The following is a 23,766-nucleotide window of genomic DNA, read 5'->3' as shown; positions in this document are numbered from 1 at the left end:
GTGGCGATTGGCCTTGACCTTCATGGTTAGTGCCTCAGGTCAAACATATTTGACCCCAAGGTCAAATTTTCAAGTTTTAGGAACCATATCGTGTAGTACCTCAAATTGAACACCTCGATGAGTGCTTTCGAGATATGTCAAGCTTGAGACATTATGACGTCATTTGGTGACGTTATGAGGCAAAAGCATATTTTTCATGGTTACTCTGTAGAACGATTCTCATCGGAATCTCTCGTAGGCAGATATTCCTCAAGGAGTCGCTCCTGGTGGATAGCAGTTCTGTTCACCTCAGTGTGACCTTAAAGAAGTCACACGTGGTCACCTTTTGGCAAGATACGGGTCACCCTGCGGGTGACATTGGTTTATTTTTTTGTGTGTTTCCAGGGCACGAACATGGCTGGTTTAGTGTCCGGATTGGACATGATGACATGTGGGTTGTGTGATTGGTGCAGTTTCCGTGAGGTGTTGTGCATGTGTGGGTGTGATGTTAGGGATCGAGTATTGTGTTTTTTGCTCACCTTATTCAGCTGCTTGCACCATTCAGTTTTTCCATTTGTATCAGAGGTGTGTCTTGCATGCGTATGTCCACAGTCTCCCCAGTCAACTGTTGATGTACCATGCCTAAAAGATTCAATCTATATAATTTATTGGATGTTGTGTCTAAGACACATCACATCCAAGTCAAATTTGTGACCAGATTGCAGACAATGACGCGATATGACTGACTGTGTCACCATTCCAAGCCGAATTGTTCCATAATATTCATCTCGCCTTTGTTTCAAATTCCTTCCAGTTTCACCAATGCAGAATTGGTTAGTCTCTGCATGATGAATGGTAAACTACTCCTGATTTTTCACCAGTTGATATCCTGTGCTTTAGTTTTGAAATGACATTACAGATGGTGCGTAGAGACTTTTATGCTACACCAATCCATGTGCTGCGTATCTTGCCAATCATTTTGGAAATGACCGAGTAGTACGGTAGTACACGGTGCTTAAGCATGTCTGGCTCCTTCTATTCTGTCTGTTTTGGTTCTTTCATGGTAGGGAGTATCCCTTTGCTGTACCCATTATTGAGTAGGACTCCTGAAACCAATCTAATTTTCTTAATTCCATCAGGGTTAGTGAGATGCACACATATACAGGTAGTGGACAACAAAATGAAAACACCAATGTAAAGTCACTTTATAGGGGGGTTGGACAACCACATACGGCCTGTATGTGTCATGACATAGAGTCCACCAGCATCTGGACCATTTCTTCCATGAGAAAGTCAATCAACTCACACCTGTTTGATGGAGGTGAAAAATGCTGTCCCAGGCATCATTCTAGAATATCCCACAAATGCTTGATTGGGTTCAGAGGTGGTGACTGAGAAGGCCATGACATTTGGATAACATCAGTGTCATCCTCATCAAACCATTGGGCAACCACACGTGCTCTGTGGATGGTGGTATTGTCATCCTGGAAGACACCCCTCCCTGCAAGAAAGAAATGCTGCAACATGGGGTGAATATGATCGCTCGGTACCATTAAGTCACGATTGTCATTCACCTTGCCTTCTAAATGAATAACTGCACCCAACCCATGGCAGGAAAATGTGCCCCACAACGTTACCAGACAAACTCTTCACAGTTGGAACCCAGCACTCAGGGTTGTGGAGTTCTGAAGGTTTGTGTCACACATGCACTCATCTGTTTGGCGAGAACATGTTGAAGGATGATTCATCTGACCATATCACATTTTTCCACTGCTTGGTAGTCCATTGCCTGTGGTATTTTCATCACAGGACTTGTAAATGTGCATTGCCAGGTTGAATGGCCGGTTTCGGCACTGAAACTCGACTATGGCATCCCACTCTGTGTAGTTCTCATCAGACCGTTTTCGATGAAACTGACTGCTTGTGCCCCAGGATGGAATTTACAGTTAATTGATCTGCGGTTGCTCACCTACTTTGCCTTGAATTTCAAATTAATGCACATATATCACGATCCTGGAATATGCGCTTCCGCCCACTGTTGCCCTTTGCTGATGATGTCCTTCCCTCAGAGTTCCATGCCGTCATCACCTTGGACACTGTTACTCATGAAACATCAGCAAGTTGAGCTGTCTGTCACTGAAGCTCCTGCCAAACATGCCCCAACAATCACCCCTCTTCCAGAGTCACTGAGGTCTCCTTTTGCAACAATGCTAGCCATAATTAAAGGCAACCATGCCTGTGCAGCATTTCTGTACACAACCCTAAGCATCCTGGGATGTTATTTGCTGAATTACCACATGAGCCACACCTGTGTGGAAGCCGTTGCTTTCAATATACTTGTTGTTCCTCATTTACCCAGGTTTTCCAATTTTTGTTTGTCCACTACCTGTATACATACATACAAATATATATATATATATATATATATATATATATATATATATATATATATATATAAACATGTGGAGTGTGAGGAGCACTCCCCCGATCTCCATTGGACAAAGTCCTACACCAAAGCATCACCTCCAACCCAGAGGCCTCAGCCCTGCGTCTCTGTCAAACAGACAAAGATTACATGGTCAACATCAGTTGATCATCAAACGGAGCCACCTATCTGGATTTCAGGCTTATTTGCCTTCATCAGAATGGCATACCAATCAATATCTAACCAATGATGACCACATTCTTCTTTTATACATCAGAAGCACCTCTTGATTGTTATGGTGAGCATCACCACGGATTATTTTCTGTTCCTACTGAATTTGAATGTTTGGTCAAGAGTAAGACTGCAAAGGCTGCCGAATTTGATATCAAGTATAGTTGTCTGGGTCATCTATATCCCCCCAGGGTCCCCACATCATGCTACCTCGATTTATCACTTAACCACCATGTATGCAGATTGTAGATATGTTATCTTGGGTGACTTTAACAAAGTAGATATAGATCTGTTATTAGAGGTACATGGTCTTAAAAAGGTGGTAAATAAGCACACTAGAGGTGATGCTGTACTGAATTTGATTATTACCCATTTTCATACACATTACATGAGACTAGAGATCGCATCTCCGATGGGATTGAGTGACCGTAACATGGTTTTGTGGATTCCCAAAAACGAGATGAAGAGAGTTTACAGGGTTATCAAGAAAACCTCACGTCCAATGACATACCAGACAACTATGAATTTGGGCAATGGATTACATCGAAGACTTGGGATGAGGATCTAGCATCACCAGATACCCAATTAAAGTATTATTCCTTCAAGAAGTCACTCCAAATTACATGTAGACGATAAACCCTGAATCAGGGCAGGAGTGAAAGCCACCATCAAGCTTCGCCAGGAAGGATTTACAAGTGGCGCTTAACGACCCAATGGCGATACTATAAGAAATTGGCTGCAAAGAAGATTCCTCAGGCTCAGGCAAACTTATATGAGAACTCACTGGATGATCTAAGGACATATGATCCTTTAAGGTGGTATTGTGGCATCCAGATGCTTGCCCACAGGCTCTGGATACCTTCTCCGATCACTGTACCAACAATTCCTGAAGGTATTGATGAACAAATAACTTATGCAATTAACCACAAATTTTCTTCGACATCACAAAGCCAACCACCCCTACTTGTTCACGAACTGCCATCATAGCTACCTACTGAAAAACCACCTCAAGTTGAAGTGTGGGAAATGTACCATGAATTGTGCAAGATCAATGCAAGGAAAGCTATTGGCCCTGATGACATTCCAAACAGACTTCTCAAGGATCTTACATGTGAACTCAGCATTCCCATCATCACAATTCATCGTTGAGAGAGGGCAAACTTCCACAAATCTGGAAAGATCCTGATGTGGTTCCCTTACTGAAGGAAAAGCTGACTGTTCTCAAAAAGTTGAGACCAGTATCCTTAACTTCCCAGTGCATGAAGGTTCATGAGGGATATGTTGCCATATGGATGCAGGAAGATATGAATATGATATCCAATGTTGATAGACATCAGTATGGGAGTCTTAAAGAGTCTTCAACCAAACACTGTTTGGTTGAATTGCTGCATGAATTCTGTGAGGGATCTAATAAAACTGACACAATTGAGAACCTCGTTGTGACAGACTTCTCCAAAGCTTCCAATTCCACTGATCACACCATTGTTGTCACAAAACTCATCAAGTTAGGAGTCAGAAGAGAAATTATCGCATGGATAGTGGATTTTCTAACAAACGGCTGACAGATGGTGAAACACCAAGGCACTCTATCTAATTGGAAATCATTGAGCTTTAGAGTACCACAGGGAACAAAGATTGGTCCTCTTGAATTGCTTGAAATGATCAATGATGAAATGGATTCATCACATCAAAGTTGCATCAATGGAAGTATGTCGACCATCTGAGAATCGGAGAGTTGAGATAATTGAGAGCCCCCTCTACAATACAAAATGCCATTACCGAACTCAGCGAATGGGCTGTTGAGAATCACCTTCATCTGAATACAGCTAAATGTAAACATCTGCAAATTTGCTTCAACCATACACCACCAGAACCACCTGCCCTCAACCTTGGAACTAATACCCTTGATGTTGAAGAGGAAACCAAATCACGAGGAGTATGGATCCAAGATGACCTAGAATGGGACAAGCAAGTAAAGGAAATGATGACCAAGAACAAGAAGAGAGTGCATTTGCTGAGTAGACTGAAAAAGTTCAATATCCCTCCACATGATCTTGTCAACATCTGCAAGTCATACGTCCGGCTATCACTCAAATATGCTGCACCGGTACGGCATGCTGGACTAACAAAAGGGCAAACTAAAGACCGAGAGAAAAGAAGAATAAACCTATGTTCTCGGTTTGCATCCTCTTGTGTGCGATCTCAGAGGTACAGTAACTGGTTCCTGTAAAAGGATGCCACTCAAGCAACGCAGCTTCGTGGTACTCACAAGTACAAAATCGACCAGTGCCGAACAGCAACATATCAAAACAGCATGATTCCATTTCTTGTAAAGTGTCTCAATGAAGAAGGTGGTAATAGGATCAATTAGCTTAAATAGGTTTAATGTTACATGGCACAGTGGAATTATTTGTTTGGATACGTTTCACCGACATGACTTTTGTATACGATTTATCTATGAATTTTAACTTGCTTTCTTCTTGTATATTGTATTAATTTGATATTATTCCTCGGATTCAATATGAACTAATGATCCTGAGTTAACCCACACTGGAGTGTGAATTTATATTGAAATTGTATTCACCTTCCTTTGCTTTGATTTATAATAGACTATTTTACGTGGACAACTTTTTTTTGTACATTCCAACTTTTATGTTTTATTAATTTATTTTTTATTGGTGATTGATCAAATATTTAATATTGATATGAAATGTTGAATGTATACTACATTTGTAAATTGTCATACAATTCAGCAGAAGCTGCAAAGTGATAAAACTGAACTGAACTGAACTGAGCTAACAAAGAAAAGGTGCTGGAAATTACTCAACTCTCACAGTCACCGATAAAGTTCCGGAAATAGAACAATAACAAGCGAAAGTTGGCCAAGATAATGAAGCCATCATTTACATCATGTAAAGCACAAAGATAACTATTCATCTGTATCCGCAACCCGTCTGTATCTGCAAATTTATAACAGCACTCAAAAAACAAGCAGCAATAATAACAAAAACAAGATTAAAAATAGATCGGCATTCACCATTTCCGACAACAGAAATAACAAGAATGAAAAATATAAGCATTATTATCAATCCGACCAAATAATACATGGAACACGAAGATTTTAGCTATGCCTTCTAAGGAAACAATGCCCTCCACAAGGTCTTCTTCCTGGATGAAGTTCTTGCCAGGAAGCTAAGGCACATGGCAATTTCACTCTAGAAAATGGCAATGAAGAGAGCAGGGTCCCACTCATCCTGCCCAAACACCACCAGATTACTGTACTTCCACTGGGTCATTTTTGTTCCTAAAAAAAAACCACCTTATGAAAAAATAGGAACTGACCCACACACCTCATGTGTGATAACACATGTCAGAGGAATACAGTACTAGGCTTCAGGTTAACAAGCCATCTTACATCTATAATACCCCATGCCCTCTGAGCAAATATGCACAACAACATATTGTGAAAAACAGATTCTGGGACCTTGCATCCCCTATATGGACAGGTCATAGTGCTATCCAGGCCATGCCTTACACAGGTAAATCACGAAGCAATCCATTAACATACAGCCATGCCAAGTTACTGTGACTTCCTGGCATGACAGGCAGTGAAATGGCTCACCTAATTACTGAACATCCCACACTTGTCATTTTTCTAATTATGCAAACTTCATGATTATGCAGAGCTCGAGAATTAAGTGATAAATAACCAGCATCACTCAAATTCTTCAAATCAATTCACATAAGAAGCTTCAACAGACCATAAGGATAAGGTGGAAACCAATTATAGGGCCAAGATTGCCTGAGCTCGAACAAATTCCAACCCTACAAAATTGGACCTACCGTAATTCGTTATGAAATCCACTTTGTCTTGAGGTGAATTCAAGTGATCATGATGCACTATTAGAATTGGCACGTTCACTTATGGACTAATCTGGTACGGGTGATTAGTATCCACGACGAGACAGTGCCATGTGCTCACCAGCTCTGCTAGACCGTTAATTGGAATCGGGTGCAAGGTACCGATCAGTGTAACACATCGACTGGCTTGGTTGTCCCACTTGGTATGATATGGGGCGGATAAACCCGTGGTTCGCCTCAGAGCAACTGAATCAGTCGGCCATTGTGGCAATTTTGACGCGGTTCACCGGGATTCATATCAGGCCACTGGGATGACATGACGGCTGTAACTATATACAGTATACACACAGGAAATTTCACCAAAGCCTTAAATTTTTAAATGCACACATTAAGGGGATGCAGAAAACATAGGGGAAATGAGAGCAATTTTGGCCTTAGCTTACTTCCTTGAGAGTTGGCTTAAATGTTTCTCCATTTGTTTGAGGCAGAATTAAATAGAACAAGGTGAGCTAACATATTTCAGTAATATGATTTCAGATAACTTAGTGGTAATGATGGTTCTGGCTCTCTCAGGGAAGGTGAACTCAAACAGAGCCGCAGATTTACGTGCTCAGGTTGAGCAGGAAGCCACAAGGAAACAGCCTGAACCTTAATAGCTCACAATCCACTAACATCATCAGAAGGCTCCATCAGCCTCTCTGATCCCCAAACCCTCACCACGTTTCTGCCTCCTAATCTTCTCCAGCTCCTGGACATCCCCATTTAATACCGCTGGAACTGGAACTGCTATGTGGCAATGGCCAGTTGGGGATGGCCAATGGGACCAGTCTATACTGCCATTTACATCGACATACAGTGCCTTCAGTAAGTATTCACACCCCTCGACTTTTGTCACATTTTGTTGTGCTACAGGCTGAATTTAAAATGGATTCAATTTCAATTTTTTGTCACTGATCCATACAAAATACCCAATAATGACAAAGTGAAAAGATGTTTTTAGAAATTTTTACAAATTTATTACAAATGAAAAGCTGAAATGTCTTGAGTTAATAAATATTCAACCCCCTGAGTCAATACTTTGTAACAGCAGTACATTAAATAAAGTTTGTTCGTGATTCAAGGTTTATATTTTATAAAGACATATTAAACTATAATGTAGTATAAAGTGATATATTAAACTATAACATGGTATAAAGTAATATACTGTACTGTATGAAGCTATAACATGGCATGAAGAGATATATTACACTATAACTTGGTATAAAAAGATATATCAAACAAAATTTGGTATGAAGAGATATATTGCACAATAACATGGTATAAAGAAATATATTATACTATAACTTGGTATAAAAGAAAGAAACTATTAAACTATAACATGGTATAAAGAGGTATATTAAACTATAACTTGGTATAAAGAGATATATTAAACTATAACATGGTATAAAGAAATATATTATACGATAACTTGCTATAAAATATCGAAATTATTAAACTATAACATGGTATAAAGAGCTATATGGAACTATAATGTGGTATAAAGTGATATCATACGTTAAACTATAACTTGGTATAAAGAGATAGAAACTATTGAATTATAATTTGGTATAAAGAGATAGAAATTATTAAATTATAACTTTGTATGAAGAGATATATTAACTGATAACGTGGTATAAAGATATATATTAATTGATAACTTGGTATGAAGAGATATATTAACCTATAACATCGTATAAAGAGCTATATTGAACTATAACGCCATGTGTGTTCATCGGGTACGAGTGTTTCCTCATGAGGGGACAAACCAAGCTCTAAGCTCCATATGTCATGGATACTGAGCACATAGAGACCACCACAATGAAGCATGGGAGGGGAGGGTGGTAAGGTAGGGGGTGCACGGTTACCATCACAATAGAGCGTGGTGGGCTAGTAGTCGAGTTGAACACTTAGTGAAAAGAAGTCGAGCTTTGTGATTTCGTTGGGTTTTTCCTTGTCCAGGAAAATGTTCAAGTGGAGAAAATATTTCTTTTAAACAGTGAGAAAAAGCCAAACAACTTGGACTGTAAGTTTGCAAGTATAAACAAGGTGAGGTTTAAATTTAAGGGGTTACAGATGGTTAAGTTTAGGGGAATTAGACAGGTAAAAGTTTATGGGATTAGGGATAGTTACGTTTCAGAGGTTAGGGGGGATTGAGTTTAAGGGTTGAGGGATGGTGAAGATTATGGAGTTACAGAGGATTAGGTTTGCGGATCGAGGGAGGGTTAAGATTAGGAATTGAGGAGGGTTAAGATTATGTGATTAGGAAAGCTTAAATTTATGGGGTTATGGAGCATTAAGTTTCAAAGTGGAGTGAGGGTTAAGTTTTAGGTTGATGGAGGATTAATTACCCCACATGCATAACGCAAAGTGGAGTTAGGCAATAGGTTCACTCTGTCCGTCTTTGCCTGTCTACAGACCTCAGTCAATGATCGAGGAACTACTTCATTTCAATTTAACTTTATATTTTGAATAATGTAGTCAATTTAACTTTATATTTTGAATAATGTAGAACATGAATTGGAACATGAAACGGAACACGAACCTGCAGTTTAGTAGCGCTTTGGCTCAGAATTTGGCAAATTGTACGTAATCTCATCCCGAATGAGCATGTGCACAGATGAAGAAGGTATTTGTTTAAGAGTGTCTGCCTGTCTGGCAATCAAACAAAATTGAAAATCATTCAAAACACGAAAGTTAATGCTTTGAAGGATGTCATAAAGGACACAAACAACAGGCACAAATATCTAAATTAACATGTTAAATAAGGTGGTGTAAAGGATTGTGTATCAAAGGCGGTAAACTTCTTAATTTTTTTTTTTCCCACAGACATTAAACTTTATTTTATTTTAATTATATTATGTGCTTGAATATTATAGAACACAAAAATGGCCTTTTTGGCACTTCCAAGTACCTTCACTTTCGCAGGACTTCGCCAATATATTACGTCATTTTACGCAATCTTTATCAATGAAATTTTCCGCTCACACTCTCAGCATTGGGAATATCAACAGAAAAAAAACCGCGGCTCGTGCGTGGAAACCCCTAAACAAGAGTTTAAAAAACCTTCCCATGGAGTTTTTCTCAAAACTGCATGGAGTAAGGTTCTATGAACACTAGCTTTTTATTGAGTGAGGGAGGTTTAAATTTAAAGGGGGAGGGAGGATTAAGCTTAAGGCGTGATCAGAGAGGTTTAAGTTTAAATTGTGAAGGAGGGTAAGGTTTCGTAGTTAGGGATGGTTACATTTAAAGGGTGGAGGTTTGAGATTAAAGGGTGAGGTATGTTTTAGTTTGAAGGATAAGGGAGGTGTAAAGGATGAATGAGTTAAGTATAAGGGTTTCGGGTGGGTTAAGTTTTGGGATTTATGGGGGGTTCCATTTTGGGATTGAAGGAGGATTAAGATCAAGGGTACAATAAAGGAATGAATAGAGAAAGCAGTTTTGCTTGGTTTTGCAGAATGAATAGAGAAGAAAGAATAAAAACAGTGTAACTCATGAAAGAATGGTGGATTTATTTTATCATATAGGTAATGCTGTTGATGATACTGCAGGGGGCAGTCACTGATTTAGTCTTATACGAGATACGAACTTGTAAAAAGTATTGGGACAGTAAGGTATTATGCGGGATAATTTTTAATGTACAAACATTTTATCGATTTCTAATCGGGTGACCTCATCACTAACACTTTGCACCAAGTGTTGCTAGATACGATATCAGGTGTGATGTGACTGACGAGGGGTGAACACTCAAAATCATCTGCACCTTATTTCCCATGCAGGTTATTGGTTCGCAGGCACCAGCAGTGTTGGTTCGCGGGCGCTAGCAGGACCACTATTTTCATTGTGTCTGTGTGTGTCTGTCTGTCTGTCTGTCTGTTTGTGACTCTCTCCAGAGCATAGCTCCATGACATTTGATGTGATCTTAATGAAACTTGGACACAAGCGAGATATAATGGTCTAGTTGTGTCTTTTTGTATGAGGGGCGTCCCACGCTCCTTGTGAGCGGAGCCACGCCTACTTGAACTTTTTATTTTTTTTTACAGATTTTTTTTATCGCAATTTCATTTCGTAGAAGCTGTGCATAATGTCCATAAGTACAACATATAAAAAATCCGATTTGATTTGGTCAATTTTGACAGAAGAGATAGGTTTTAATGGTAGGGCTTCCTCAAAAGCTTCCTCTAACTCAATTGGACCTATCGTGGCATTATTCAATAATGCCCGCGAACCATCGTCGCCTTCCGGCTTGTCATGAAGCTATTATTAACCCCTGTTTGAGAAAATCCATTTTTATTTTGTCCGCTGACACAGATAGACAAAGCTGGGCAATGATCCTTTATTGTATCACTAACACGTTGTCGACAAGAGATCAGATGGGATAATGTAAATAGGCAAAATACATTTTGAGTTGCTTTTGCACAAAGTTTGATGATATTTAACAGCAATTTTTCATCTGTAATTTTTGATCATTTGCTTGCCAACTTCAACAGGTCTTCTGTAGATGCCGACTTCATGAAGCCAGTGACTGTGCAGCCCTTGCCTTTTGGGGAACTTCAAGCAAATCTTGTTGAGGTTCCATCAGAAGCTCAAGGGAAGACAAAAGCGAAAAGTATTCCTGGTGCCTCAAACTTCTCGACTCATCACGATATATCAAGTGTGTCATCAGGTATGCTTTGTTGATGTTTTTATTTGCAGTATCTCTTTATTTGGTGTTCAAGTTTGGATAGTGTATGTGCTGCAAAAATGTTTACCCATTCATGTTCGACCACTCAACTATATCAGGTTAAGTGCAAACCAATATCATATGCCACATTCTTATGTCTCTCTCACCTATTGACAGACCAATAGATTTTCCCTGCAGAGGATATTAAAGTAGAAAAAGACAGATTTGGCATATTTACAATGGAAACAGGGGATGGTGTTGGGTAGGGTCACGTGTTCTAAAAAAGTGTCAAAAATTAAGGGGCAATTACGCCTTTGTCTCACGTGTATGACCATAATCCTAGAGGATTATGTAAAAGAATTTATTCAATGAAACTATGAAATGTTTTTGGATCTGGACCCATTATATCTCCCCCTGGACCTCTCTCTGTGCTGCAGTGATGGTTCTTGTTAACATACCCCCAGTGTTGTACAATATGAAAAAGGGTATGCATACTATGCACTGAATATTTCCTTTTTAGAATGCATTGTATATTTCATTAAGATAAACAATTCATTCTAAAAAGTTATTTTTCATTTGACTTTATATATTCAGGTACTCAGACACCTGGAGCACACCTGCAATGGGTGATGGAAAGAGAGCGCCCTTTACTGGCACTGCCTGCTCACCTACCTTTGCAAACTCTTAGTTGCCTTGCCTTGACTGACCGCCTGTTCATCAGGCGAGGAGGTGATGGAGGCAAGTTCTACTTTCTTCTTGCCAACAACGTTCTTAATCATTTTGAAATATTGTAATTGTTCGGAAACAATTTACTTATTTGTTCTAGTAATAATAGCTCACATAATTCACTTATCATTACAAGAAAAAGTTGGTATCTCAGACAACAGGCTTTAGAAATACTATGTGTTGCTGGAAGCACCTCGTATGGATAAAAATTCAATCATATTTTATTGTTCTGCTTTCACAAACTTACATCCACCCCGTGTCACTTACACCTACCTTAGGCTTCACCTGCGATCCTCAATACACCTACAGCATACAGCGGGTCACAGGCGAAACGGTCTTCACGGTGTCTGAAGGTGCCATACAAGCCCTTTTGTTTCAGAATTTTTATTCTGTATAACCAATTATTGCTCGGGAGACCTTTTGGTCCCGCCAAGGAATTCACAGAGAGCATTTCTCATGAAAATACTTGATTTTCTCTAGAAGTTTCCTGCCTGTGTTTTCACTGCTGCGGCCCAGCACGCTCTGCTAACCTGCTGGTCCGGGGATCTTTGGGACAACCTTTGGTCACCTTGAGGAGGCCTTTCCGCCCTCCTTTCTTTTGCGGGCTATCGATAACTGCTCCTGTCCTCTACATTTGCTCTCCACTTGGTGTGTTACAGCCACTAGGGACGGTGATCCAAACGTGCGTTTAAATATCATTTCGTTACCCAATTGGATTTTGAATGTATGAACTCCACCAACACCATCACCACCACCATCCTTCCCGTTTCATTATTTTACTATCACATTTTTTAATATGTGTATATACTTTTATTTTTATTCGCATAATAATGTTTCACTTCCCATTTACTTAACTTACATTTAACAGTCACATTCCCTAATGTTATTGTTGCATAAGTCAGGTCATTAATCTCCTCTCCCATTTAATCCATACTAGTCGTGCGTACCCGTTCGCTTCGTTGATTGATTTAATGAAAAGACATCTTGTTGCACTTCACAAACATATTGCATGTCCATCTGTCATTCTCAATGAGGAGGTAAAAAGAAGTGAAACACAAAAAAAGGATCTTTTATAACACGTATTTGGTGTTGCTGTTGTGGTGGCTGTGGTTGTTGTTATTGTGCTCCTTCCATGTCCTCTAATATATATTTTTGTATTGCCCTGACAAATGATATAAAATGCCGTGTGCCTCCATGACCCAAGATTCATCAGAAGAATGAAATTTTAGACAGATTTGTCTTCATCTGGGATCGAGTTTAGAATCCACAGAATAGAAGCAAAATCACTGCAAAATTAAATGAGCTATCATTAACACCATTAAATGACCTATCCTGAATCAATAAATGAGCTATCCCAAATACCATTAAATAAAATGAGCTATACGAAGTGGGTTATCCGAAAAAAGCTATCCTAAATGAGTTATCCTAAATCTGCTGCACTGCTCATCACAAAAAAAGCAACCCCAAATGAGCTAACCTAAATGAGCTATCCCAAATTAGCTATCCTATATCAACTACCGCAAATGAACTATCCAGAATTAACTACCTTAAACTAAACGATCATAAATCAACTAATTTAAATGAACAATCCTAAATTAGCTACATTAAATCAATTACCTTAAACAAACTATCCTGAATTAACTGTCAGACCCCGACATTTGTGGACCCCGCGTATTCGCGGACCTTGTGTATTTGCGCGTCATAAAGTGTAACATCCTTCTACATTCGCGCTTCACATATTCACTTTTTCTTTAACACTTCAGGACTGGTCTCCTATATCCACCGCCGCTGATATTAATTTAGCTGGGAATTCTTCAACAGAAACCTGCTCTCTCTTATGCACAGATTCATCCCATCCTCCTGCTCTTGGTTCTCTGAATCGTGTGGTGAGGGTGTTGCTTTAAAACAACTTACATTCTCCTCCTGGAAGGAAAATCTCACTGAAGGCAACCTAAGATCATTTCAAAAAGCCTGCAACAAGTGTGTGTCTACCCTCAGGAGAGCCAGAAAACAACATCTGTCCAATCTCAAGAATGAGCTTTCAAACTTGTCTCCCTCCTCTAAAACCTGGTGATGCTTTGTCAGGTCGGTCTTTGGAGTTTGCTTTCTTTCCATCCCTCTCCTCACTTAAAATGGCACCACAGCCAACTCCGCTCCTGAGAAGGCTGAATGCCTCAATTCTGTATTTGCTTCAATATATTGTGTACCTAACCTCTCCCTCTCTGTATGCATCCTTTCCAGTCGTAACTAATTGCTCCTGAATTATGTCTTTTGCACCTGAAAAAGAGAAAAACTGGCAACCCTAGACTCTGACTCTACAACTGGATCGGACGGCATCAGCTCGCGTGTCCCAAACATCTGCTCTGCTCTGCTGCTCTTGCACTTCCTCTCTCTGCCCTTTTCACCCTGTCATTTACCATTGGTCATCTTACATCTGCTTGGAAATCAACCAACATGACAGCAGTACATAAAAAAGTGCTAAAACGGATCCCCTTAACGACATCCCAATTAGCTTACTTCCAATCATCAGCAATGTCATGGAATTCATCATCACAGGTGATATAAAAACATTCCTTTTCTCCAACAGCCTTATCTCAGATCATCAATTTGGATTCAGACCTGGTCAATCTACCTTGGACATGCTGCTTCGACACTCCCAACAATGGTGGAGGTGCTCAATATCAGACATGAGATCAAGGACGTCTCTCTGGTCATATATCGAGCTTTGCGACTTCCTCCACTCTCATAAACAACGTGTGGCTCTCAACGGAACCCTTTCATCTCCTCTCTCTGTTAAAGCTGGAGGACCATAAGGCAGTGCTCTCGGCCTCATATTATTCCTAATCTTCATCAATGATCTCACTGACTCTGGGAAATCATCTTTACATCTTTGCTGATGATTCCACTCTCTGCCATGACATCTCTCATCCTTCTGACAGACAGATGGCAGCCTCTTCCCTCTCCTCAGACCTTGACAAAAATCACAAATCAAACACAATTTTGCTTATGAATCCATATTGTCCACTCTTTGCAATCTACATTTCCCATCATTACCTGCAGCCCTCGATTGTCCATTTCCATCTGCTTTCTCCCTCCACCTCACTGTTGGTTTTTCCCCTTTCTCCTGCTGTTCCATTTGTTATATTGTGTCCTGATTTGTTCTGTGTCATCGCTCCTCCACGAGCCTAGACCACGTAAAAAAATTAAAATCCTAAATGAGTTTTCCTAAATGAGCTCCCTGGCTCACCACTAAATAAGCCACTCTAAACAAGTTGTCCCCCTTACTATCACAATAACTATCCTCTACTTAAACCACTAATATCTGCATCTAAGACATATCATTTCACTGTTTCCTTCTCATTCTTTTCTTTATTTCAGACCATCCTTATTTGCTGCCCAGCTAATAGTCCGAGATGAGAATGGCTGCCCCGTATTCTCTTTGCGTGGTCCTTCCTGTACCTATCGCTGCTTGGATCAGCAGGATTTTAAGGTCAGCAACTTAACAATGGTGACCTGCTGTCCAATTGGAATCAGAACAGGTGCAAATGGGACACCTGAAGATATTGACTTTTATTGATCATCAGGGGTTACTATCATTTGGGTCCACCCTCTGTGGTACGTATGGTACTGCCATCAATAACACGGTTTTACATGACCTCATACTGCAGTTTACAAACAACCATCCATTTATTACATTCACAAATTTGGCACAAAGTTTTTTGCAATCAACCAACCATAATCTCATTTTCCAACTCTTGCCAGATGCTCAACCACAACCTCATTTTACCACTGCTGTAAGAGGCCCACAACTGGACTTAAACCACTAGTATCTGCATTTTGCAGCTATTTTTAATTGGACACTTTGTTCACCACATTTGTCATCTAATTAAAAAACAATTCCTCCCATAAGGCAAACGGTAAAGGGAGAAAATGAGGATCGATTGTGACATCATTAATGGCAAAATGAAAACTAAGGCAGGTTTAAAACTTGATGCTGCGACCTTGTAAACTGTACCATCTCATATTAGTGCTGCAAACGAGACCGCCAAAATAATCATGGAGTGCAACTAATGGTACCGAAAGCTGCCATGTATATTTTTGTGTTCAGTCGGGTCACAGGAGTGAGAAAACGCATGACGTCACTCTGGCATACAAGTACATCACTACTAATTTGCATTAAGACAAGAGTGCTGCCAATGTGATTGGGTTTTCACTATTTTGGCCAAAATTCTGCTTCTGATCAACATTTTTGAATGATTTCAAAGACAAGAATGTTTTATTTTGTATGCGCAATATCATTACCAGTGTCGGGAACACACACATATACTGTATGAAGATATCGTAAAATAAGGAAGTAACACGTCATTCAGTTCATTCCACTGTTGAAATAACTCTTTAGATCTTCATATCTGGTTTAAACTGTGATCTGCTACCAGACAATGTCTTTCTGCTTCTAATATTCTCTTTAAAATGGTCATTTGGTGTCAAATGTAGTATGGTTCTAAAAAGGCATATGAAGTATGCTTCACCTGCTCTGCTGCTCTTGCACATTCTCTTTCTATCCTTTGTGCTGGGTCAACTTCCATCTGCTTGGAAATCCGCCAACATCACTGCATTACAGAAACTGAAAGGGCACTCGGCGAGGCACAAACCTCTGCCATGTAATGCCTGATCCACGAGAACATATCAGGCAAAATACATTTTTGAAATATCATGCTATACAGCACCATATAGTTTTTGGCGCTATCTCTCAATGGTGAAGAATCACATTATAAATTAAACAATTCTCGTATCCAGATCCAGATTCGGATCTTCACCGAAATCAAATCGATTTTTCATGGTCATGAAAAAACACACCCAACGTGTCCACAAAGTTTCATCCGAATCCGTCCACAACTTTTTGAAATTTCGTGCTATATTTCGGTTTCGCCCTATCTCTCAATGGTGAAGAATCAATTAAATAATTCCAGTAGTCGGATTCGGATCTTCACCAAAATCTAATCATTTCGTCCTTGTCACACACCACACCTGTCCACAAAATGTCAACCGGATCCGTCTGCAACTTTTTGAGATATCCTGCACACAAACAAACAAATGAAATTGCTTGTTTAGCAAGGAATTGCCGGAATAACTTTGTCATATCTCCATGATCTCTGAAAAAACTCTCGTAGCCAACTTGTGGCACTCAATGGAATCCTTTAATCGATTCCCCTTGTTAAGGATGGAGTGCCACAAGGCAGTGTTCTGGGCCAGTCCTATTCCCCATATTCATTAATGATCTCTCTGGAAAATCCTCTTTATCTATTTGCTGATGACCCCACCCTCTGCCGTGACATCCCTCCCCCTTCAGATAAACACGCTGAAGCCTCTTCCCTCTCTTCAGATCTTGAAGAAAAACACAAGCTGGTCAAACACTTGGAATATGTCTTTTAATCCTGATAAGTCTCCCACTCACTATCTCCAGCAAACCCTCCTACCTTCTTTCTTAACAATCTATTTGAGGAGGTCCAGTCATTCAAACTTGAGGACGACAAACCACATTTCAAAGTTGGCCGCCAAAGCCAGCCGCTGACTGGGCATCCTCCATCATACAGAGTCCTTTCTTGGCACACCTGAACTCCTATCCACCTAAAATTCCTTCATCTGCAGCTTGATGGAGGACTGCCCTCTCTCCTCCGAGCTCAGCCTATGGGATTATCACTTCGCTATTGCAGATAGGTCGGAGGTCTTTCTGTCTTCTACCACCTCCTTTGTGATCTTGCACCATCTGCACTTTCAGTGCTTTGCTTATTTTTATGTGGTACTTACCTGTATATGTGCTTCTGTGAGGCCTGTGATACCTGAAAGAAACATGGCCATCGACAATGCTGTGCTCTTCAGACAAGATTTTTCTTTTCTCCAATATCATCTTGTCTTTGTCTGCATGCTGTAAACAGGGACTGGAGTTTTGATGTCTGGTGTTGGAGTGAGGAAATTGTCCATAAAAGTCTCATTGCAAAATATGCATAACTTCAAGTTGAAAACATCAGTTTTAGATTACTTGGCACAGAGACCTTGGAGTTCAAATTCTGCTGCCATATTGATAGCTTTTTGATGCATGAGACGTGTCTGTTAACTGGCTAACTTGTAATGCACAAAATACGCAATTGCTTAGATAAGCATAAGCATAAAAATGAAACATAAAAGCCCCATCCCTCTCCCTTCCACAGATCTCATGTGTCTGTTCCCCACTGTTTTGTGCTTCTCTCTCCCACCCCTCTCGTCTACTGCTCCCCTTGTTATACGTTCTGTGTTGTAGCTCTTATATGAACCTCGATATTGTATTTTAAAAAAAAGAAAACTGAAAGAGAGGAAACCCAGGGTGTGTTTAGTTATCAAGCAGCTTAGCTAGCGCTTGCCAAGCCAGCCGTTCCTTATCAATGGCTTCGAATGGAGAGCTTGCTTCATTGCTTAAGCCACTTGGCGTGTGCTCCACAAGAAACTTGGCAACGTCACAAACCTCGTCGTTCTTGAGTCCCAACCCTAGATCTACTGTAATGTATATACCCCAGAGAGGATAATAACATGACCCTTCCTGCTGCTCCCGTTGGGAGTGGGTGTCCTCACAATGTAAAACAGGTCAAATTGGCAGCCATATTGGACTAGTGCAAATGAGGCATTCTCCCTTTGTGTTCCACACATATACACGTGTATTGTTCGTACAAAATAAGATCTTCCACTCTTTGAAATCACTCAAAATGTTGATTAGAAGCAGAATTATGGACAAAATAGTGAAAAACCATTCAAATTGGCAGCAATCTTGGATTCATGCAAATTAGTAATGATGTACTCGTATCACATGCCAGGGTGACGTCATGAATTTTCTCACTTCTGGGACCCTACTGAACAAAAATAAATATATGGCAGCTGATGTGTTTTTCAGGTGATCGTGAGTGGAGGCCAGGAGGTTGGTCGGGTGTGGAAATGGAGGCAGAACTCTGGGGAAAGTGACCACAGCCGCCATTGCTTCGGAGTCGTGTGTAAGAAGAATGTTTGCTTGTACGGTGGGGGTGGTGGGGGTCTTCGTGACAAACTGAGCAAGCCTCAGGTGGAATCTACTTCCACGTCCTCGTGTTAATCTTGTGCACCTGTTTCTTCGAGATGTTCATGGGGGATGCATCAAATAGTTAATCGACTTCACATCGGATGAATGTGAAGTTTTTCACATTTCGCATTGAAGTTTCGTAAAATTTGGTCGACCGAAAACGTCTACATAGGCCGATAGGCCATTCTCTTTTGTGCCCATGAATCCATGTGAACAAACTTCTAGCTTCACCCACTCTTCGACAGGAAATGTGTTCACGGACCTGCACCGTGGAGTGTGTTGCTCACAAGAAAGGGTTGAGAGGAGGTTTGGTTTGTGAACAATTTCATCCTCCATGGCTTTTTCCTGCTTGTTTTACAGTTGGTGAGGACCTCTCTCCAGTGCACAAGCTCCTGTTACTTGGGAGCTCCTTCCTGGTGGTGAGAGTTCCCAGTTCACCTTTATCTCCAACTCGTTCCTACATTTCATTCCATGACTTCCTTTACCAACATGAATAGATAATGGGAAGTAGGCACCATTTTCCTCTTAATCATCTTCGTCAATACAAGCAATGATGTTTGATCCAATGGTTAAGAACTTACAGGACGTTGTTACCCTCGCCGAAGAATTCAGAGAGGGTATTGCATTTGGATCCATTTGTTACTTCGCAAAAAAGAAAAACATTTTTGGCAAGTACTGTATGTTGATCGCCTCCGTTCGTTTGTGTGTGTTTGTGTGTTTGTGTGTTTGTTTGTGTGTTTCTCTCTCTGCTCGACTCTAGTCCAAACTGCTCGACCGATCGTTCTGAAATGTTCAGAGATTAATGTCCTATTCCTCATATTCATTAATGATCTCTCTGGAAAATCCTCTTTATGTATTTGCTGATGACCCCACCCTCTGCAGTGACATCCCTCACCCTTCAGATAACATCCCCCCCCCCCCTGTGACGGTCCCGCATTGAAGTTTCGTAAAATTTGGTCGACAGAAAAGGTCTACATAGGCCAATTTGAGCCAAGTTTTGGAAAATCCTCAAATTTCATCCGATTGACTTGAAATTTGAACAGCATTTGCATATCATGTCAATGAATTCAACCAGCTATTACATTTGAAGTTATCTTTGGTCAAAAGGTCAACATAGGCCGTAAGGTCAACACAAAATAGGCCAAATTTTTTGATCGTTTCTAAAATTGTCAATTTTCATCCGATTGACTTGAAATTTGAAGAGCATTTGCATATCAGGTCACCAAATTCAATCACCTATTCATTTTGAGGTAAACATAGGCCAAAAGACCAAATTTTCTAAATCTTCAATTTTCATCTGATTGAGTTGAAATTTGAAAAGGATTTACATATCAGGTCATTGAATTCAACCACCTATTGATTTTGAGGTAAATATAAGTGAAAAGGTCAACATAGACCAAAAGGTAAACATCAGCCAAATTTCTAAAATCCTCAATTTTAATCCAATTAACTTGAAATTTAAAGAGCATTTGCATATCACATTACTGAATTTAACCACCTATTAATTTTAAGGTGAACATAGGCCAAAAGGCCAATTTGGGCCAAATTTTCGAAAATCCTCAATTTTCATCCGATTGACTTGAAATTTGAAGAGCATTTTCATAGCTGTTCGCTGAATTCAACTACCAATTAATTTTAAGGTCAAAAGGTCAACACATGCCTAATTTCTAAAATTGATAGATAAGGCCAAAAACTAAATGTATTACAATATCTCAAAAAGTTGTGGACGAGTTATGACAAAACAAGGTGGATGGATTGGATTTTGGTTCGGATCCAGCCCATCAGTGGGATACAAAACGTGAACTGTTCCACCTGGCAGGGGTATGCGTTCTACGGAGTTCCATTCTACTTTGTGCTGTTTTGCCAAGTTGTCATTCTATGAATGATTTTTCATTTGTTCGTTTGTTTGTCCACACATAACTTTTGTGTTTTTTTCTGCAACCGCTTGTCGAATTGAGACAAAATTTTCACCATTGGTGTGACTCCTCGTGTAGAATGTTTCAATGATAATTATGACATCGTAGGTCACGGGGTGTTGCAGCCATATTGGGAAAACGGAAAAACTTTGGACCTCTGTATCTCTGAAACCACACCAAGGAAAAATTACTGAGAGTGCTATGAGATGTGGTGGTACCATCTCTGACATATTTCCGGTTGTTACTGGAGTTTGTCAGGAGTGCGTACTGGCCCCGACACTTTTCAGCATTAGTATGGACTGGATTCTGGGGAGGATCTCGGAGATTTCAAGCTGTGGTGCATCATTTGGGAATGTCAAGATTTCTGACCTACATTTCGTAGATTATGCAGTCATCTTTGAAGAGACTTTAGATAGCTTTATTGTGGGCCCTCGAGGTGCTGAATGAGGAGTCGGAGCCGCTGGGATTATGGGTTTCCTGGGTCAAAACTAAGATCCAGGTTTTCATTGACATCTTGGATGCTGCTGTCCTGTCTGTACCTGTTTGTGGTGAGGATGCTGAGGTCACAGAGAGATTCACTTACCTTGGTGGTGATATTCATGTCTCTGCTGGCTGTGAGCCAGAGGTCAACAGACATCTTGATCAGGCCTGGGGAGTCATGGATTCACTGGATAATGGGGAGTGGCGTTGTCAGTACCAATGCGAGAGGACGAAAGTCCAAGTCTTCAGGTCCTTGGTGTTCCCAGTCTTGGACTCTGACCAAGGATCTGAGACGGAGACTTAATTCCTTTTGTACCAGGTCTCTTCGGAGAATCCTTGACTATCGCTGGTCAGACTGTGTCCAACGAGTGGTTGCTGAGAGAGACTCAAATGAGATTTGTAACCTGCATAGTCCATGAGCGTCAGCTGCCGCTGTCTGGACATGTGGCTCGTTTTCCTGACACTGATCTTGCTCACTAGATTCTCTCAGCGAGAGAGCCTTGTGAGTGGAGGAGGCCAATGGGCCGACCACGTGCCTCGTGGTTGCAGCAGGTTGATCAGCATCTCAAGGAGATGGGGATGGGCCAGGCATCTGCCTGGGAGATGGCCTGACGGAGGCCCCTGCAGTACCGGTGCAAAGTGCACGCAGTGACGCACTGCTCCGACGCAAGCTCCCACACCTGACCTGACCTGATCCGAGGATCTCAAGCCTACCACCCTAACCATTAAGCCAACACTAGGCATTATACATCTGAGATGGAGGGATGAAATAGACAAGTATTGGGGAGGAGTCAATTGGAACAACAAAGCAAGAGACAGGGCAACATGGCATTAACATTCTGGGGCATGAACTAAAAATACATGATGATGAATTTTCTGTATGTGTGTATGTGTGTGTACGTCTGAAAGTCATTTAAAAAAAACACTCGCCCGGCACGATCTCAATCAGATTTTGCACACGTGTTGGTAGTACCCAGGGTCAGATCATGAGCACAAAAAGCCCCCCAAAACATGTGCGGAGAGGGGGGGTGGTGTGAACGTGGTGTGGGTTGGGGGGGAGGTTGAGACAACTTACGATTTTCGCCTGTACGTGTACCACAGTGCAAATGGTTTAGTGACCCCTAATGCAAACAGAGGGGATTATTAGCCATGGCACAAAATACATTTGCCCCACTATCCCCTCATCCCCCCCCCCCCACCTCCCCCTAAAAACAAACGACTTCATCACATTCACATGCTCATTTGTTTCAGAATTACCTGTATTTCGAGATGAGCTGACTCGTCATTGTGCGAATTGCAGCGAGACGTCGGATCTACATCTCGTTACATCACTCGTGCTCTGATAATGGATCTACGTCTTGTTACATCACCTGTGCCCTGTTAACGGATCTACATCTTCTTACATCTGGCGTACTGTTGACAATATCTTTGGCTGATTTACTCTCCAATGTTAGCTTTTCTCTCTTTTATAGTCCTTTATATTTCTTGGATTTTCTTCGTTTACATTGAAACCAAATATCTCACCTCTCTAAATAGTTATTCGATAAATCTTCTTGTGTCGCGACCTCTTGGGACTTACACCCTGTAGTTTACATGAACAGTGTGTAATTGTTTTGATGAAGTTGTGCGTTTTAAAAGCTTTCAATGTATAAAAAGAATAGACAACATTAAAAGTGAAAAGCTGTGTCAGACTGTTGATTTTAGGTTTTTTGCAAATACAACTTCAATACCACGTGATGTGTTCTCATGGGTTTGGAATGACTATGTTGATCTCTTTTCAGGAGGTTCTTGTGCATTGGTTGGGATAAAAAACACTTCTCTGATTGTCACATTCGCTCTGGCACTGGTGATCGGTGATCAGTACCCAGTGACCAGAAGCATGTGGTTTAATGTAAAATTTAAGCAATTAACAATTTCACACCTGTTTTATTACAACGCCCTCGATCCTGGCAACTACTCCAAGAGTTATTATGAAAAGCTAATATTGCTGGTGAAGGCTAGTGTCAATTTGCACTTGCGACAGACAGAACAATGGATGAAATCAACAATACTGTACGTTGATTTATGTATGCTAACTGCCATGCGAAGCAAAGAGAAGCTGACATTTCAAACGTTCACCCTTCATCGGAGCAAAAGAGGGACAGAGGGGTAAATGCTCGAAACGTCACAGAATCAATGCTGTTCAGTAACTGGGCTGCCACTTATTACTTCATTGGACTGTACCGTGCACTGCAACTTGCTTTGGCACCCCCATCCTCGACTTTTCAAGGGGCAGCCTCGCCCGGCCAAATGTCACTCTGTGATTTTGTACCTCTCCTCTTCCCCTGGGAAGTGAGTGCCTGCTCCAGGAAAGGAGGAGTGTTGA

The 23,766-nt window shown here is 40.8% G+C and overlaps 1 protein-coding gene across 5 annotated transcripts; it reads left to right on the top strand.

The window, feature by feature from the left end:
• Window positions 1-6,083: 6,083 nt before the first annotated feature.
• LOC147012850 (phospholipid scramblase 1-like) lies at window positions 6,084-23,127 on the top strand. 5 transcript variants are annotated; one of them, XR_015051082.1, is made up of 10 exons: window positions 6,086-7,360; window positions 11,023-11,198; window positions 11,790-11,933; window positions 12,200-12,274; window positions 12,402-12,603; window positions 15,300-15,411; window positions 18,844-18,940; window positions 19,366-19,424; window positions 22,653-22,739; window positions 22,778-23,127. XR_015051082.1 is itself a non-coding variant. In XM_085854134.1 (9 exons), the coding sequence occupies exons 1-9, from the start codon at window positions 7,293-7,295 to the stop codon at window positions 22,677-22,679; spliced, it is 957 nt and encodes a 318-aa protein (XP_085710260.1). In that variant the 5' UTR covers window positions 6,084-7,292; the 3' UTR covers window positions 22,680-23,127. The 5 variants fall into 5 exon arrangements, 4 of the variants coding, with proteins under 4 accessions (XP_085710260.1, XP_085710259.1, XP_085710262.1 ...); XM_085854134.1 differs by having other exon boundaries at window positions 6,084-7,360; window positions 12,405-12,603; window positions 22,653-23,127; XM_085854133.1 differs by having other exon boundaries at window positions 22,653-23,127.
• The last annotated feature ends 639 nt before the right edge of the window (window positions 23,128-23,766 follow it).

The sequence above is a fragment of the Eptatretus burgeri genome, chromosome 14, assembly GCF_056783735.1.
Source record: "Eptatretus burgeri isolate ZD-2024b chromosome 14, Ebu_testis_v1, whole genome shotgun sequence".
NCBI classification, from domain to species: domain Eukaryota; kingdom Metazoa; phylum Chordata; class Myxini; order Myxiniformes; family Myxinidae; genus Eptatretus; species Eptatretus burgeri.
This window is presented reverse-complemented; position numbering and strand designations above follow the sequence as displayed.

Excerpts from the sequence above, each read along its gene's own strand:
- LOC147012850 (XM_085854133.1), top strand. The coding sequence starts at position 7,293 with ATGGCCAGTTGGGGATGGCCAATGGGACCAGTCTATACTGCCATTTAC. Across the intron at positions 11,199-11,789 it reads TATATCAAGTGTGTCATCAG|GTACTCAGACACCTGGAGCA; the intron begins GTATGCTTTGTT and ends TTATATATTCAG. Across the intron at positions 18,941-19,365 it reads CCATTGCTTCGGAGTCGTGT|TTGGTGAGGACCTCTCTCCA; the intron begins GTAAGAAGAATG and ends CTTGTTTTACAG.